The sequence below is a fragment of the Cloeon dipterum genome, chromosome X (assembly GCF_949628265.1).
Source record: "Cloeon dipterum chromosome X, ieCloDipt1.1, whole genome shotgun sequence".
NCBI classification, from domain to species: domain Eukaryota; kingdom Metazoa; phylum Arthropoda; class Insecta; order Ephemeroptera; family Baetidae; genus Cloeon; species Cloeon dipterum.
In genome coordinates, this window is record NC_088790.1 from 26,957,459 (window position 1) to 26,976,497 (window position 19,039).

Sequence of the window (19,039 nt, forward strand, 5' to 3'; positions counted from 1 at the left end):
TTCCTTGTCAGCTATTTTTGAGTCAGTTTTTGTCTTCAATTTACTTTTCAGCTGCTAGTAAATAGGAACTGCACCCTATATTTAGACACAATGACAGAGAAATATCGTTGCTTAGCCAAACTAATTTCTATAAAAAGCCTAGAGAAGTTCATTAAAATCTGCAAGTCATAGTTATTTTGGTTATTTTTAGCTTCTGAATACCCCGGACTAATTTTTCCCTCCGACTTCGGTTCGGCCCCATTAATTCCGCCAGGATAATTCATTCCTTATCTCCATGCAGTGTTTGTACAATTTTATCAAACACATAAAGGGCGAAAGGGAACCGCGATAAAGGCGCGGAGATGGAGATTTCCCGACGCCGGGTGGCGCGCTCGATTGACCGGCTGGCGCTAGTTACGAGGGTCGACCGTCAGTTGGCGCCAAAAGCCGCTGCGGCGCTGGCTGGTTGATACAGGCAGGGTCGGCGCCTCTCACCCGAGCACCGACACCGAAAGTCATGCGGGTCACCGAGCGGCTGTAGACGAGGACGGCCAAGGGAGTCCCGCAGGACGTTGACAGTCGCGGCCCTCAGCAGGAGAGGGTGGTGGCGAGCGGTGGCAAGGCGGCCAGAGGCGAGGCGGCGGCCGGCAGCCCGCAGGAGGCGCTGCTCCGGCGTGTGACCTTGCTCGTCCTTGACCAGCGCGCGGGCGGCATGACCCGCGAGTAAGCGACCTCCGCGCCAAAGGTGAGTCGTCCTCTCAGCCATTGACTACTTCAGGTAATTGGAAGCTCTCTCATCAGAATATTTTCCCGCGTCTTTCTCTGATTTTTTTTCCGTGAGAAGTGTGTGTGATTTTGAGCACCATGCAGGAAACGCTGCTGCAGCCGCGGACCAACTCTTAACTTCATTCATGTGTTCGTATGGCAGTGACAGTGGTGGATGCGTATATGCGTGTGTGCTGCTTGTCGTCGGTCACGTAGGTCGACTACCGTGAGTGTCCAGTGTGCGCACAAGCCGAGTAGGCTTCAGCAGTTGAACCGACACCCGACACACGGCACGCTGTGCTTCCTCGTCCGGATTCTTTGGCCATTGCGGTTGAGTTATTTGTTACCCTTGGCCTTATCACTTTCTTGCTCAGCTTTTCGCGTTCATCTTGATTCGTGTTACAGTGACTCACTCCTATCGATTTTGGATAAGTTTTGCAGATTTCGTAACAGTTTAAAGGTATTAATTTTGATTGTTTAATGTATATTCATAAATATTTTATTATTTCATCACGCTTTGAAATGGCACGTGGTTCTGATTTGATCTGTGTAATTTAAAAATAGCCGCCTCTGCCTAGTCCAACGCTCTTGACAGACTCTATAATAATTGTATAAAAATCAATAAACCGCCAAATTTTAAGTTTTTGTTGCATAATTGCCGAATTTCTAAAAATGAAGATGACCTTAATTCGCTAAATTCTAAATAATTTTTTCTGTGTATTTACCTGGTATCTAATAAGCTTGTAGCCATAAATCATCATTAATTTACTGGGTTGACTAGTTTCAAAAGTTTAACAGAAGGCAGAAATTCGGGCGGCCTCGTAGAACCTTCTAAAAGCTTCTGCATATACGCAGCGATTTGCGTTGCCGCCGAATAAAAAAGGATATTCCCTCCACATTGAGATTTACGCTGCGTAATATATTCTTAGTCAAATAGGTCAGTTATTTGACACCTAAATATATCCATCCCATTTCATTAAAAAATTTGCATTTTCAACAAACATGAAAGCACTTACTTACAATCGTATTTATTTTTACTCAATCGTGCATTTTTTTATTTGATTTTATCTTTTTGTCCAGTTTTACAGTTTTAGACCTCATATCGATTTTCCGCGTTGATGATGTAACAAGAGGGCAAGTTTAGCGAATTTATATCCGTCGTATTCTGTTATCGATCACATTTATTGCTCCACATTTCTTTGACTTTTGTCAATCCAACAAGGTCAATCAAAATTATTAACTATTTTTACTGCCGATGTGAACTAAGATCCGCAAGTATTCAGTAAATATTTTCATGCAAATTTTCGGGGCCAAATTGATAATTACGTATTTTGTCATCAAATGGCATCAATAGCAATAACAGATAAATTTTCTGTTCAATAAAACTTGACATTTTCGTTTTCCCCTCGCCATGAGTGGTTTTAACCATCATCTTTTTATTTTTGTTTATTTTTATCCTCTAAAGAGCTTCCTCGCAAAAATGTCAAGTGCGCGGTTGTCGAAAAAGAGCAGTTTCCCGCCAGTGCGTGCGCCAGCGCGACGCGCGAGCAGCCGAAATTTCTCGTACGCCTTTTTCTCCCTTGGGTGCATTCCTTGCTACCCTCTCGCCGACGCGTCTCTGTCAATAAAGCTAATTTCGAGCAAATGGAAAAGTCAGAAAGAGAGATTAGCGAGAGAGAATTCGAGCCATTCGCGCAATCGTTTGTGAGACACCGCGTGAAGCAGCAGCAACAGCAGGCGTATCCAATAAAAAGACAGTAGGGAAACTCTGTTAATTAATTCTACTCGTTAATTCGAACGAAGATTAAATTGAATGGGCCTGGATAAAGATTTTGAACCTTTTATAAATTGTAATATTTTTAAATGCAGTAAGTTTATCTTTAAAATTGGGATTAAATCAATTATAAATTAGAATAAATAACCAGTTTGAAGCAGATGAGGAAAATTGGGCTGCTGGTCTAATATAATTTAAATTTGAATGAAAATCTGCTTTTAATTTGTATTAAATGGTTCGTTCTTGTTGGAAATTGCACTAAAATGCTAATTGAAAAATAAATAAATAATCCTACTACATTAAATTTTCCACATCACCTCTTAAGCAGTTATATATTTTATTTTTTACCACCACAGAATTGCGAGAACAAGTTATAGTCTCTTAAAGTGGAATGATACTGGGCAACAATTGAAAACTATTTAAATTGTTGGATGCCTTAAACAATTGACCGATAAACAATTTGTTCAACAATTTGCAATAATAAAAAAATGACCTTCGCCCACAGTAAAAATTCAAATTTTGCCAATTTTCTCCAAAATGTACAGTGTTTGAACATTTTTTCTTGGCATATTCCGATTCCTCTCGTCGAGATCTGTCCAATTGTGTATGCCACTTATTGGGGAAACTCTTGCTTTTGAAATTAAATCGGATTTCAAGTAAGGAGACAGCCATTACCATTTGAAAAGCACAGTAACCTTTCAGCCGATTTTCTCAAAAAATTACAGCGCTTCTTAGGTCAATTTAGGCTTTAACTGAATCCTAAGGGACGAGTTTATGCATTGACAACAAGCATTTTCCAGGCTTTTCCAGTATCATTCCTCTTTAATTGTTAACATCCAAATTTTAAACCTTTGTAAAACTTTTGAACTGCGCTTGTCTTCAATTTGATCCAATATATCTGTTTTTACCTTTCTCCAGAAGAATTAAAAATCCTTTCTGGGGTTATAACATATTTGCGATACAAAAAAAATCGGCTATTACAGAAAAGACGATGGCTAAGATATATTTAGCTAAAATTTCTGATTACAAACCTTTTTAAGGTGTGCGGGAAAATAAATATTAAAAACATATGTATAAGAAATCAATCAAGTCTTAATTTGAAATTTTATTCATTATTTTATTTACATATTATTTAAATAAATATTTTACATTTAACAAACATTTAATTTAATAAACACAATTTTTAATTTCAAAGCAGTACAAAAAAACCTTGAAAAATCAACAATAAAAGCTTCAATTAAGAACCAAAATTTCCTTATTGCTGGAATGAATTTATGAATTTAAGTTTCTGCTCCATTCTGTATTTAGATCAAAATATATAAAAATAACATTCATTGTGAACTTATATCGGCAGTTTAGGTTGATGGTTGACATTTTTTCTAAGCAAATCTCGTGTAAATATATATTTTTTTTCAAATTATAAAGCGATTTCAAAAAAACCAACACCAATCGCGATGGCTAAAATATATTTAGCTAATTTTCTCGACTTTTCACTGCACACAAAGATGTCTTTTATGTTGACATCACCAAGGCACGGAGTAAAAAGTAATTCGAAACGAAGAGCAATGCAAGGAACGTGGCTGCGAGTGACAGTGGTGGAAATTGAGGGGGCACCTGTCGCAGGCGATCCGAGATGGCACGGTGCGAATCGCACAGTGCGAATACTTTATTTGTCCATCTGTCCCCACTCGGAGCAGCAAGTGCACGCCGCCGAGATCCAGGCCAATTCTCGCACACCGCCTATCGTGGAAGGCAGTAGTGAGGTAGTTTTAGCTTTAGACGCGGTTTAGGTGAGTTTTCGCCTCCTATTTTATTCTATTAGCGAATCGTTAAAGCAGCAGAGAAGCTGTTTTTGGCTGCTTCTAATTCGTGATCCGTGCGACTGGCCAACATTCCGTTCTGTGGCTTCCTTTTCAAGCTAAAAGCGTTGCGCACACAATCAGTGGCATAGCGAAAGTGGTATGTTAAAACGTTTAAAAGATCGTTATTTTTTGTCCTTTAACTCGCCAGTTAATTTTTGTTTATTTTTCATGATTTACTTTGAAAATTGAATTCTATTTCCATCAGTTAAGCTAAGTCAAATCTGTTTATTATATTATTTGGGATATATTTGTCTAAACTTGGTTCAATGGAAAATTTCGATCTTTTCAGAATTTCCAAAAAAATGTTTCATATTTTTCTAAGTTCTACAGGCATCTTGCTTCGCCATTGTGGAGCTTTATAATAATCACGGCTCAAATATTAATCATGAAATTAAAAAAAAAATCATTTCAATTTCTTCACCAAGTTTTTTTTATTTTCAAAGAGCTAAAGATAACTTCATTCATTCAATCGCTGTCCTCGTTAATGCAGATCTCTTTTCCATATCTGCATCCGATTCTCGTTAGACAAGTTCACCATGACACGGTAATAAACATTGATTATATCCGTCTAATTATATATAAACGCTCTCAACATCAACATCTGACCCTGCGTCGCGTTATTTGAACATGTTTTCTGCTCCAATGATTGACATTTTCGACGCACTCGGGCAATTAGTCTCGCAGATTTTTGACGTGAGAAACCATTTCAAATGTGGAGCACTCGCGAGAATGTTTGTTTACGAAGAGAGATTTTCAGAAGCTGGTCACAAGAGAAAATTGCGTCAGCAACGCGTCCGTCTCGGTCCAACTCGCCGTATTTACAGCGGACATGTGATCGTCGGCGGATTTTTTTTTTATTTTTTGATCGTGTGATCTCGCCGAGTTCTTTAAATTAAAGCACCACGCGGCCCTTTTGGCACCAGCAGTCGGCGCGTTTCAAAATAGTGTAGCTCATTTGTTGTTAATGTGTGGCTTTTGCATAAGTTTGCATTGTGATGTACGTGCACTCGGTGGCCAGACCACGACCGGCAGCTGCATTCGCCGCACTGCTTGCAAACTGCCAACGCAGTTAAATTCGACTCCGTTCCAACGACGCACTGAAATCTGAGGTGAATGTCCTTTTTTGTTCTGCGGAATTTCTTACTTTTAAAAAAGGAGGAAAATATTGCGAAAAATCTTATGTAAAAATTACATAACTTTGATGCTGAAAATTCAGGGCAGCAAAAAACCTTTTTTCAGTTTTAACCAGTTTCTTGCAGACCATGTTTGCACCTAGTTTTCAATAATTTTCTAATTATTAGTTCATGACCTCGACTTGAAATTTTTTTAGAGAAATTTTTGGAGAAATTGAGGCAGCTAATGGCAATTTAAAATAAAAAAATCTGCACAGAAGAGGACATTTTGACCACTCCAACCGCAAATTTTAGATTTTCACAGGGAAAAGTGGAATAAATTCGTTTCTTACGCAAGAAATTGGTATAAATTTTGAGTGGAAAATGCAACCCTGGGAAAATACGATTGGGAAATACATTATTCAGGAGAGGTGACGGGGTGAGTGGCGAAATTCAGGACACTCGTCACTCGTTCTCATTTTCAGGGTCCCACAATTTCCCGCAAATATTTTTTATACTGAAAAATAGCCAGATAATCCCACCAATTTTGTGGATTTCAGCGTTTTCCCACATTTTTGCAGAATTTTCACCCCAGAAAAGGTCAAATTATACGCCAAACCAGAGAGGTTTAAAATTAAATAATTATTAATTGCTTTAAAATTAATAATTTTGTTAAATCAGTGAAATTTGATTTTTTAAATCCATGCAATTATATTTACGGTGCAAAAATCACTCGCAAACCCAACGTTTTTTGCATTGCGGTAGGTTTTCTCGAAAAAAAAAAAAAAAAATCGGATTTTTGCTAAACACCAAAATAGAGCAAATTTATTCAACCGTTTTCTACGGTCAATGAGGAACAGTTCTTTACAGAAAAACAACTGATGCTGATGCCAAAGCATGCCGTATAATTTTCTCTTTTAATTTACATTTTGTTGCTACTTATCCGAAACCACAAGGAACAAAGCCAGGATCAATTCTGTTCCATTTCTGAAATGCTTTCAAAAATTCGAATTAAAATGACAAGAGAGTGACAACATTTTTACTAAAAATTAATACATCAGTCCTGGGATTGGCCGAAATATCTAAGTTTGACGCATAACAGTACTTTTCCAATTTGTGCTCAGCCGACTCGACTCTTTTCTAGTCAAATATAATGAATTTATTTATTTTTGTCCTCCGTAATTTCAGGAATTTCTACCTCCCTTTCTTTGTAAATATTAATTGGATAGTTTAATTAAAAATCTCTCCCTTTTGAAATTATTGCGGCTTATGTCCATTTTATTTATGTTTTAATTCTACAAAAATTAAATTAATTACAGAAATGGTTGGTGACAAAAATTTAAAGAGGAATGATACTGGAAAAGCCTGGAAAATGCTTGTTGCCAATGCATAAACTCGTCCCTTAGGATTCAGTTAAAGCCTAAATTGACCTAAGAAGCACTGTAATTTTTCGAGAAAATTGGCTGGAAAGTTAGCGTGCTTTTCAAATGGTAATGGCTGTCTCCTTACTTGAAATCTGATTTAATTTCCAAACCAAGAGTTTCCCCGATTAGTGGCATACACCGTTGGACAGATCTCGACGAGAGGAATCGGAATATGCCAAGAAAATATGTTCAAGCACTGTAAATTTCGGAGAAAATTGGCAAAATTTGAATTTTTACTGTAGGAAGGTCATTTTTTATTATTGCAAATTGTTGAACAAATTGTTTATCGGTCAATTGTTTAAGGCATCCAACAATTTAAATAATTTTCAATTGTTGCCCAGTATCATTCCACTTTAAATTTAATATTTTTAAAAAATGTCACTGAACTCTTTTAGAACAATTTTGCGACTGACATAATTAATCATTATTAAATGAGGAAAATTACGAATTGATTGTTTAGAAGAATGACGAGTCGTGACATGTGCCAATTGTCGAATCTCGGACCATTCAAAATCACCATCATGTACAGCTGGGCCACTTGGCGCTGGTCCAACAGCTATTTTGCACGGTACATATAAAATCATGGTGGCCCGAAATCGATTGACTGGCGACTCTGTTCCCCGCGAGCGGGCCGCGCGCGCCCAAGTGGAATTTCTCATTCTCACGAGTGGAGGCTGGCCCGAGATCAAAATTTCGCAGTCGGATTATCAACCTCGATGAGAGCAGGAGCTGTGTGTCACATGCATGCAAGTCCAAAATTACCCACACATGCGCTTCCTAAACCGCTATAGCGAGCGTGCATAATAATAAATATATTTATAAATAATGGAAACCGCCCCTTGCACGCGTGAACTTGAATAAAAGAGCAGTTGCAAAAATACGAGCCGCCCGCCGCCGCCATTGTCCCGCACGTGTCTTTTTTTCTCGCATCCGAATGCATTTTGCACGCACGGAGAACAAAGCTGGGCACTCAATTAGAGTAGAAAACTCAGCGAGCACGTCATTGTGAAGAAAATCTTCCTCGTCGTAACCAAGCACCTTTGCGGCCGCCGAAGGTGCACCGCCGGCAGCCGGTTCACCTCTGCGGAAACTTTGATTTTGCCACTCGCGAGCCGGCTCGGATTGCGCTACTGCTATTAATAAACAAGCCGTGCGCGGAAAACAGCAGATAGATATGAAGCTAAAAAATATTACGCAAGTCTTGAGTGCTTCCAAGCAAGGGGTGAATCGTAAACGAGTCTCTACAGTTTATTTTCAATCTCGGCCGTTTCATTCAGTCGTGCGCCGAACCTATGCAAAACGGAGAAAAAAACTTCTATAATGCTGAGTGAGAGTGACATTTGAAGCACCACAAGGTCTTTCAACTAAATTATGTGACATTAATGGCACTGTGAAGTTTGGGCGATTTTTTCTGAGCTTTTAGTCGTTATGGAAACATCAAACAAGCAGGACATTAAATTTGCGAATTTTGAGTGTCAAAACCGCGTGAATAAGCTGATAAGCCAGTGTTTTATCTTGTATACATAAGGAAAGAAGCCTTTCAATTTGCACAAACTATTGGATTTTTGTTAAGTTGGCTCTTCAGCTCAAGTTATTCGTTTGTTTTAAAAACACTCTTCTAAAACTTGGACCAAAAAGATGCAATTTTTGAATCAATATATAAGTTATCTTTATTTTTGTAAATTAATTTCAAATAAAATTAATTGACGGTTTTAAATTTCGATAAATATTGTTTATTAGGTCAGAACATTTTTATTTAAAAAAAAGTTTTTCACGATTCTACGGCGATTGGCTTAAACGATTTTGGTTTTCAGCAAGTCAAAAGAAAGCATCTTAAGTGAAGAATGCACAGTGTCAGGATTGAGTCTGAAATCACAGCGGAAGTGCCTTAAAATTAAAATTGTTTGGAGAGTATACTGTGGCGCCATCTGTTGGCGGCTTCAAACGCTAAGGGCGGTTTATACTACTGGTCAATTGGAAAATAATAATTAAAAACAGAATTAATAAATAAAAAACGCGCAGGTAATTTTATTAAATATAAATCAATGGGAAATGCAAATCAGCGCTACGCAAAATTTTGTACTAGAATTCATTTTAAGTAAATCCTCGCAGAGGTGAACTCCTTTCTTGGTATTTTAAATTTTAAATGATAACAACTTTTCAAAATATACTAAACAAGTTTTTTGTGGTTAGAGTAAGACCTTGTCTTGTCGGCCTGTGCCCTTATTGGAAGGTCCCAATTTTTTTAGGTTTTATTCCACCTTCAATAACAAAATTCATGTTGATTAAATAATGCAAAAATTTATTCCCAGCTTACCTATTAATTATTAATTACGGATTTAATTACTCCAACAGCCTGATCATCTATAGAAAGTCAGCATTATTTGAAATTTATAATTGAATTCGTATACTAACTCTAATTTAAACGTTTCTGATAATTTAAACCAAAGGAGGACAAACGAAATGTCGGGGGTGTGCAATGAAATTGGACAGTAGAGTAAATATAGAATGCCCATTGAAACTTACCCGCTAATCGCTCAGACACGGAAAAGCAATTATTCCAGTCCGTGCTGCACTTAAATCAAGGTGTCGTGTAATTATTTTTGGAGGGCCCCATACGGGGATAAATTCACGAAAGTCGCACAGTGAGCAAGAAGTAGAAGCAGCCAAAAAAAAGATCGAAATAAACTTTCTAACGCGCAAATCACGTCCACACCAACAGGATTAAGTGGGGACCATTTTTTGTGAACAGGAAAGACACAGACGCGCTTTAAACATGTTAAGCATGTAAGTACCACCTGCACACGTACGCCAAGCCAAATTATCGATCGACGCCGAAATGTGCTTTGTTCTCTCTGACACGCTCATTTCTTCCGTCCACAGATACAAAACCAAGGAGAGCACATCCTACATACACTTGTGAGTCACTCGCGCAATTGGTGTCCAATTGAGCCTTTAATAGCTCTTGATCTGAATTACTTCCAATCAAAGGAGGAGCCTTCCTTCGCTTGCTTCAAATTCGCAGTTGTTGCAATTATTCAACTACGACCAAGTATTATAATCTGCAAAACTTATCCAACCAAACTAAGTTGACTCGTCTTTAAACCGACCGCATTCAATAAATAAATAGACATGCTATAGAAAAATCGACTGCTACCGAAAATATTTGCAGCTAATTCCGTGCACAATTTTGTCAAAAAGAAACAAATTAATTTTGTTTGCTATTCTGCTTGCGTAGATTAGAATAATGCACAGTTAAGGAGCTTTCCAGGATCCTTCTATTTGACAAATAATAAATTGTATTTTTTGTGTTGTAGAAATCCTTAATCAGTATTTTGTATTCCTCACAGCTAAATGTATAATGATTTACGACTTCATTTAAACAAGCTTACTTTGTGTGGATCTGGTGAATTTTTTTCTCATGACTTCATTTTTTTAAAGGCATTTTAAAAAACGTGCTTTTTGGCACGTCAATTTTCAATTAGCAAATTTTATCGCCACCGAAATAAAAATAGAATCCTATAAAGTTCCTTGGAAGCGATAAGTAGTGAGAAGTGAATGAGCCCGATTGTTGACTCTGTTATTGTTGCGATTGCAGAATGGCGGCTGAGCGGTGCGGCCTTGGCTCCCTGTTGCCGTCAGGGTGTAGAGGCCGCGCCGAGACCTTCGCACGCCGCCTCTCGAACCGCCTCCGCTCCCTCGGTCACGGCAGCGGCCAATACGAGGAGGACTCGGACGGCGTCCCGGGTCAACAGCCCACCGACTCGCCAGAGTTCTGGCAGGTGCGACGCACCGGCAGCAAGGAGGCCCTTGTTGTTTCGCCGCCCGACTCCAACAACACGGACAGGTTCTACGATTTTGACGTCGTCGACCAACATTCGGGAGCTTCTAGTCCCGCCAATGAGGTTCGTAAATTAAAATTCGTCATTTTTTTATTTGTTACTTCTCGCTTCGTTTAAGTTATTAAATAATCGAAATAAATCTTAACCAGCGGGGGCCAGATTCGTGCGATGCGCAGATATGGCGTCCGGTGGAGTTTGGCGCGAAAAATCGTTCTCGTGAAAATGCGCGAAAATAAGCAAGGTTTTCGTCAATATTGTGACGCATAATTTGCATTCCTTGTACTAATTGTGTCTTTTGGATCGTAAAAAACAAACTCTTGACACTCGTACGGCAATCCAAAGAGAGCTTTTTGTTTCCCACATTCAGACGCCATCTTGGATCTGCGCAGTGGCAACCAATTTTATCGCACATCTGGCCCCCGCTGATCTTAGCTTGAAGGACCTGAATTACAATTAAAATTAGAATACGTTTTATTTTGGTTTTTAAAATTTCAAATTTCAGAAACTAAAATTTTTAAATTGATTTTTTCTTAACTGAAATTGAATATTTTCAAAAATCTAAACTGTGGTTTTACAACTTCCACCTAAAAATAGCATTTTCCACTTCGTGCACAGTTTTGGTAAGAGTGCAAAACATTTCAATCTTTATGCGTGGTTGGTAAAAAATTGCGTGCCTATAATTTGTGCTTTGGAGGGTGGCGGTATTTACACCTTGTCAATACAATTTTGCGCCGAGAGCGAGAAACATGTTGTTTATAAATGTTCACTATAATTTAATTCGAAACGAGTTCACTTCGATTTTGACGCCTTTTGCAAATAAAAAGTTAAGGAGATGAGCTCTTTAGGACCCACCCAGTAAAATGTACTGTAATAAATTAATAGTGCTGGGAATTTGAAACGATCGACATTTTTAATTTAAAGGAAGCTGTCTCAAAGTTCCAAAAACGGTCCAAATCGCTTGTGAAAAACTTGAAAGACACTTGAAAATCCCCGCTTGATACTAATTTTTCTACAAAACTACATTTTTTTGTTGATTTTCATTTTTAATAAACTGCTGGTTTGATTTAACAAAAGACAACAATTTGTTGTTGATTTATAACCATTATTTTTTTTGCAAAAAAAAATAAAAAAGTCGAAACTGTCTAATTGACCAGTTGCATAAACCCTTAGTGTTTGAAGCCGCCAACAGATGACGCAACCACAGACTTTCTTAAAAATTTTGTTTTAAGTGGTTTTAAGGCATTTCCGCTGCGATTTCAGACTCAATTTAGCTACTGTGCATTCTTCAATTAATTTGCTAATTTTTGACGTGCTGAAAACCAAAATCGGTTCAGCCATTCACCGTGGAAACGTTCGAAAAGATTGTTTTATTTCAAAAAATAGTTTTTCACGATTCTACGGCGATTGGCTGAACCGATTTTGGTTTTCAGAACGTCAAAAATTAGCAAATTAATTGAAGAATGCACAGTAGCTAGATTGAGTCTGAAATCGCAGCGGAAGTGCCTTAAAATCGAAAGTCTACGGTGGCGCCATCTGTTGGCGGCTTCAAACACTTAGAGTTTATGCAACTGGTGAATTCATCTTTTTATTTTGTTACTCTTTTTGCCAGAAACAGATTGTTAAGCCGAATAATCAATTGAGTTTTAAATTTATGTGTAAAAGATGATTTATAGGGAAAACTTTGTTATTATCAGAATTTTATTTGATGCGGCGTGTAGTTATAAAGCCAGTTTTGCCGACTTCTAATGAGCCTGGGAAAGTTGAAGACCAAGGATAATTCCCATTTGTATTTGAATTTCCTCGAAATAGTCTAGCTTCACCAAGAGAAGCCATCTGAATTTGACCCCATTGTCTAAATGGAGCCAAAAACCATTTAAAAGAGTTGTCACAATCTTAAAGTAAGCATTTTTAAACTCCCAACCTTATTGTAAGTTATCTTCAGTGGTTGAATACTATTAAATTTACCATGTTCTTGTTACAGAAAAAGGCAGGTCGTGTTATGACAAATGGGATAAAGAATGTAATTTTTTTAAAAAAAATCCTTTAAACTTAAACCTGGTGGGCAATTATTATTTTTTTCTTTTGAGAGAAATTTTTAACTTTAATATAAATATGCTGAAAGGAAAAATAAACCTTAAGATGGAATGAGATTTATAAATGAATTGTTTAAATAATTTATTATGGCTGTACAATTTTGAAAATATCTCATTCCATCTTGAGATTTTTCCTATCAGCACCTTAAAAATTTTATTTCCAGCCTTCGCTGATTCTAAAATTCCACTGCGAGTAAAATAGGAATTTCAACATCTTTAAAAATTTTAAACAATCAAATTTTAAGTTTTGTAATTTCATTTGGCCCCCTTTGTTTTAGCAGGACGAAATAATCAACGAGTCAGATGGCTTAACGACCGAGTGCGAGTCGGGATGCGTGCTTGCGTCGCCAACGCAGGTGAATGGTGCCGAAGGCGACAGCGAAGAGGAGGAGGCCTCGGTGTACTTTGAGCCGGCGTGGGGCGAAGTGCTGGCGGACGCGTTCGCCAGTTTGGTGCCGCCAGAGAAGAGACATCAGGAGGTGCTGGCAGGCAGCAGGAAGGAGCGGAAAGAGCAGCAGCAAAACGGCGAGCAGCAGCAGCAAAACGGCAATCAGCACCAAGATGAAGACGAAGACGAGGACGAGAGGGCTGCCCTGGTGCCGCAGGACGGTGCCAGGACGCTGGACAGTGCATTCAGTGAGAGTGAAGCAGGCGCCGACGAGGAGGAGGTGGAGGAGGAAGAGGAGGATGAGGACGCGGAAGAAGAGCTGTGCAGGATGCTAGTCAGCCCAGACGCGGGCAGGACTTTGCGAAAAATTGAACAGGTTTGTCACATTTTTTATGGGATTTTGTTAGCTGGAAAATTTGCAAAAAAAACCGCAGTTTAATGGAAAAAAAATCGTTTTTTTATTTTTTACTAGTTTCTTGCAGGAATTAAATATTTGCACCTCAGTTTTAATTAATTTTCTAATTATTAGCTCATGACCTCGACTTAAAAAATTATCAGAGATAATATTTTGGAGAAATTGAGGCAGCAAATGGCAATTTAAAATAAAAAATCTGCACAGTGGAGGAAATTTTAACCACTCCGACTGCAAATTTTAGATTTTCGCAAGGGAAATATGGAATAAATTAATTTCTTGCGCAAGATATTGGTAGAAATTGAGTAGTAAAAACCAGTGGTGAAAAAACTGGGTGGTAAGCAAATGCAACCCTGGTGGGCAGCCGCCAGCCCCCGTGAAAAAGGGTTAAATATTAAAAAGTGGCGGAGAAAAACTGTCCTCTGGTCCCTCAGGCCGTTACGCAACAGAAAACATCACGATTAAAATATTGGCAGCCGCCAGCCGCCTTAAATCTGGCGACTGAGACCTCTAGATTTTGCAGTTTACGGCTTTTGCGTTTTGCAGGAGTATTTTTTGAAAGTTTGAACAGTGTAATGACCAAGTTGCATTTTTATTACACGATTTTTTCGCCTCTGGAAAAATTTGTCTGGCCAAATTTTTCTCCAAAGTTTTCTCAGACAGAGAATGGCTTGAAATTCTTAGTTTTAATTTTTAGTTAGCAAAATATTGCAGTTTTTTCGTCTGATTTCACACGTTCCCTTTTGGTGTTATATTTTAGCTAAAATATAAATTATTTGAACAGCTATAAATAATTTAAATTAACTCAATTTAAAGGTTTTTGCTTGGTTTATTAGTCCTACCGTTGAAAAAAAATTTAAATATTTTATTTTATTTATTTTATATAAATTTATTTCACTGATATCAACAATTTACAAAAAAGTGAAAACTTCACGATAAAAAAATGACACGCTAGAAGTTGATGGAAAAGTGAACTGCTAGTTTAATTTATTCGGGTTAAAATTTAAAATCGGCTGAACTTTTCGGTCTAGCCAGGCAAAAAAGACTGCGAAATTTTTTAAAAAAACTTTAGGGTATCTGAATTTTTTTATAACTAAGGCTTTGATAGATTTCAGTACTTCCATCTTTAATTTGAAAAATGAGACGGAACCGTGCAGAAGGATTTTACTTTAAGTTTTTGACTCCAATTACAACAGCCCCGAAAATTATTTCTTCTGACGCATATGTCGTTTATTATTTTCAGGAGGAAACGCCAGAAGAGCATTCACACGAGCCGGCGTTGATTCAAGAGAACGGCCGACTCGAAATCACTGCCGAGGAGCGAGAAATTCTAGAAGAGAAGCTGTGCCTGCGTCTAGAGAGCATGGAGGTGAGCAACAAACACGTGGACAGCGTGCTGCACGAGGAGACCCTGCTGGTCGACTCGGTGAGCAGCCCGAAGGTGGTGCTGTCGCGGGCGGAGACGCCCGAGGAGGCCGAGTGCGCGCTGGTGGCGTGCGAGGCCTCCGCCGGCTCGCCCGACGACACCCAGCTGGACACGCCGGACGAGACGCCGAGACGCGTGCAGCGCTCGTCCAGCCTCAAGACCGGCAAGACGCCGCCCGGCACGCCCGGACGCAAGAAGATCGTGCGGTTCGCGGACGTGCTGGGCCTGGACCTGGCCGACGTGCGAACCTTCATGGACGAGATCCCCAAGGTGCCGAGCTGCGCCTACTGGGACCTGAAGGACGCCGCCCTCGACGCCAGGAGCGGGCTGCAAGAGCAGGCCAACAAGGTTCCTAACAAGTGCCTGTTCGCCTTGTTCCAGCAGCCGTGCTCCTCCGCAGACTTCCTGGACAGGCTGAGGACGCAGCGGTTGTGCTTGGAGAACGCCTACCTGAACGAGATGATGAGCGTGACGGGCACCGTGCGCGTGCTCAACATCGAGTTCCACAAGTCTGTCCACGTCCGCTACACCCTGGACAACTGGGAGAACTTCGCCGACCTGCAGGCGTCCTACGTGTCCGGCTCGTCGGACGGCTTCTCGGACAAGTTCTCGTTCATCGTGTACGCCAACACGCTGGACATCGGACAGAGGCTCGAGTTCGCCGTGCGCTACACGACGGCCGGCGACGTCTTCTGGGACAACAACAACGGCGCCAACTACGCCTTCCAGTGTCTGACGCCCGTGAACACGGAAAGCAGCGACTACCTGATGTCTAACCTCGAAGTGCTGGACACGCCACCGCCGCCCGAAGACAGTGGATGGGCCTCGTTCTACTGAGAGATGAAAAGCAACAAAAAAAAGAACAAGTCACTCACTCACGCCTCTCTCTCTCTAACTCTCTGGAAACAGAAACAAACAAAAGAACCCAAATCAAAAATGTGATGGATAAGGAAACGTCGGCCCCGAGTTTGTATTGAGCTCGCGAGTCGATTCGGAATTTTAAAAATTCCGCTCTTTTGAGATCTGCATTGAACCTCTCTCGTCATTATATACACATCACCTCGATAGTTTGGGTATTTCGACACTCACACACGCGGCTGACGCCCCAGGGGCGCGCGACGCTGGTCGTGAGACGAACGTGAACGTAGTAAAGCCAAAGAAGCGACAAAAAATTTAATTCTACTGCTGCGCAGGAATCAAAAACCATCCCTTTTGGATAGAACTGGAAAATTATCGACCTCTTATGTTATGTATGTAGCGAAGCGGCAGCGGCAAAGTTGAGAATTCCTATAATTATGTTTGTAGCGGAACAAAATATCCGAATGGAAAAATTATTGATTAACTCATCGAGATAGGTTTAATTATTATGATCAACAGCTGTGCTGTGTGTTGAGCAGAGAGGGTATCTGGGAATTTTGATGAAGCAGAATTAACCATGCAGACGCGAAATAACAAAAACAGAAATTTGCGAGTCGAATTCATGTTCATATATTTTACGTTGAAAAGTGAATTAAGCAGCTCAAGTCTGATGATTGGAATATTTAGCGAGTTTTTTTGTGATACATCCGAAATAAGTTCACAGTGCGTGGGCAAATTTTGTCACGATGAAAGAGCAGATTTCGTTTTAGTCGAGGCCGCGTGCTCGTGATTCCGAGCTGGATCTCGGCCAACGTGGACTGCTATATTAGATTGTGGGACCCAGTTCCTAATTGTTTCATTGACCTTGGCCAATACCTTAGTTTTCGATTGATGCCGAGCGAGAAATTTGCCAAATTGAAATGAATGTGGTTCAGTTGAGTATATATTCCCCCGGTCGAGTTTTTAAATTAATTAAGTATAATAATAATTCATGTTATGTAAACGCCCCTTCTCTGTAGTGCTTGCTCTTCTTCTTCTTCTTCTTTTCCTTTTTATTGAAGCGTACGCGTACGTTGTGAATAAGCTCAATCGGAGACAAAATTTGACGTCACATTTTATGAGGATCGGCATTGACATAAATTATATAATATATAAATTGTTTTGTACGACGAAACTACTTTAGTGCCACTCTGGTAGGACTGATTACAATATATATCAAAAAACCGCCATAAAATAAGATACAAGAAAAGCAACAAGATCTGCCTGAAAATGTTATCTGCTGATCAAAATACCGCAGAATCGTGTATTTTTAATAAGAAGAATGTAATATTATATTAATTAATTGTTCCCACCAAATAATTTTAATATAATAAGTATACCTCTCTTTCTTTTGCCGATGCATAATTAATAGCAATCAAGTCAGTCATCATGTTCAGGGAAAAAACGGTTGTAATTTATTTCCCCGGCCATAATTTTTTTTCTCTCCTTCCTTTCCCAGCCCTACCTTAACAACTCGGTAGTGCCATAAATGTGAATAATTTACCCGCTGAGCAAAGATATGATGTGCAATTTCACGAGCTGTTACAATAAACTGAGAGTACGATAGTTTCAAATATACAATTACGTATTATTATGTTGCAGACCATTTCAAGTGACTAAACAATGCCAAGCTGCACAAATATGACACGACGAGTGTTCCGAAACGTAATAATTTTATGTCTGTTGCAAAATAAAGAATCAAAATGTTGCGGCTGGGTTTTATTTTTTGTATTCATCACAAACACTTATACAATACTAAATAATCTGAAGAATTACAGTAAGTGTGATTCCGTTTACAAATAACGTTGATTGAAGGAATTTACATGGACCATTACTCAATGAAACTGTGTGTTAAACTCGATTTTTGGTCACAAAAGTTCTTTTCCTGCTAAACCAATCGTTTTTAAGATGTTATTAATAGCTATAATAATTGGAGCAGTTAAATTTTCTGTGCATAGCGATAATTGAGCTAGACATACATTTTTGATACAATCATTTTCAGGGTTTTGCAAGATGATTCGTCAATAAATAGGATTTAAATGCACGCCAACCCTTTCAAGTACGTTCACAATTAAATTAAAAGGGCAGAAAATTTTTATTCAGAGGAAAATATTGACCGCTTGTTGAGGGAAATAATTCTAAGCAAAATTTAGATTCGTAAAATATGTCTTGCCTTCTACAGAGCTTACAAGGAAACCATAAGGATTCAAGGTCTTAGTTTTTGGCAAAACCATGGAATTCATGTGGCCTTTAGTTATATGTAAACTTCATAGAAGACGACGATTTAAACAATTCTTTGAATTTTAAGGAAATGGCAATTCTTTTCCAAATTGATTAAAAACTACAGTTTTTGCTCGATTCGCATGAATTTTGGTTTGTAGACCCTGTTCAATGAGACAAATTGTCCCGGAAAAATTAAATTTCCTTGCAAGGATTATAGTTTAATTACTGTAGAAAAAATAAGAAATAAAATTATCATATTCTGAAACCTGATAAAATTTCCTATTTTAACAAGTCCTTGTAAAATTTCAATTCCAAGAAAAATGTGTTAATTCAAAATAAAAAAATAGGTCAAGTGACAAAAGTGGAACTACATAACGTGGTAGTAAGTTCAGGAATTTTCAAACCATAATCTTGGACCGTAAATGAGCCATTTTTCAGCAGGAAATATTTGGGAATTAAAGGTGACCCATTGATCGATTTGTCTTGCCAAGTAGAGTCTACTTCTAAAATATCAAACGATCAAATTAAATGAAAACTGGCTTCACAATTCGAGTTTGAAATATTTCCCAAACTCCATCGAATCAAAGATTTTCCCCATTAAACTCTTAATTCGTTGGATACTACATATAAATTCAATAATTTCGCCGAAAACTAAAAAAAAAACGAATCCTCAAATGAGTTTCCATGTTTGAATAGTCAATCTACAGTAAGATTCTCATTTGTGGACAATAAATAAGCGATAAATTATTTATGAACTGCACATCCAAGAACTAGAAATCATATAAAAAATGAATTTTACTGTTCCAGGACAGGAAGAATTTTTCTAATGACACGCAGGAGAG

General features: G+C 38.7%; 1 protein-coding gene across 12 annotated transcripts; it reads left to right on the top strand.

Annotated features, from left to right (window-relative positions):
* Positions 1 to 458: 458 nt before the first annotated feature.
* Positions 459 to 17,682, top strand: Gbs-76A (Glycogen binding subunit 76A). 12 transcript variants are annotated; one of them, XM_065496114.1, is made up of 6 exons: positions 4,057 to 4,308; positions 9,639 to 9,703; positions 9,800 to 9,835; positions 10,515 to 10,821; positions 13,130 to 13,615; positions 14,895 to 17,682. In XM_065496114.1, the coding sequence occupies exons 2-6, from the start codon at positions 9,693 to 9,695 to the stop codon at positions 15,912 to 15,914; spliced, it is 1,860 nt and encodes a 619-aa protein (XP_065352186.1). In that variant the 5' UTR covers positions 4,057 to 4,308; positions 9,639 to 9,692; the 3' UTR covers positions 15,915 to 17,682. The 12 variants fall into 12 exon arrangements, with proteins under 12 accessions (XP_065352192.1, XP_065352189.1, XP_065352181.1 ...); XM_065496112.1 differs by having other exon boundaries at positions 4,056 to 4,308; positions 9,639 to 9,835; XM_065496116.1 differs by lacking the exon at positions 9,800 to 9,835.
* The last annotated feature ends 1,357 nt before the right edge of the window (positions 17,683 to 19,039 follow it).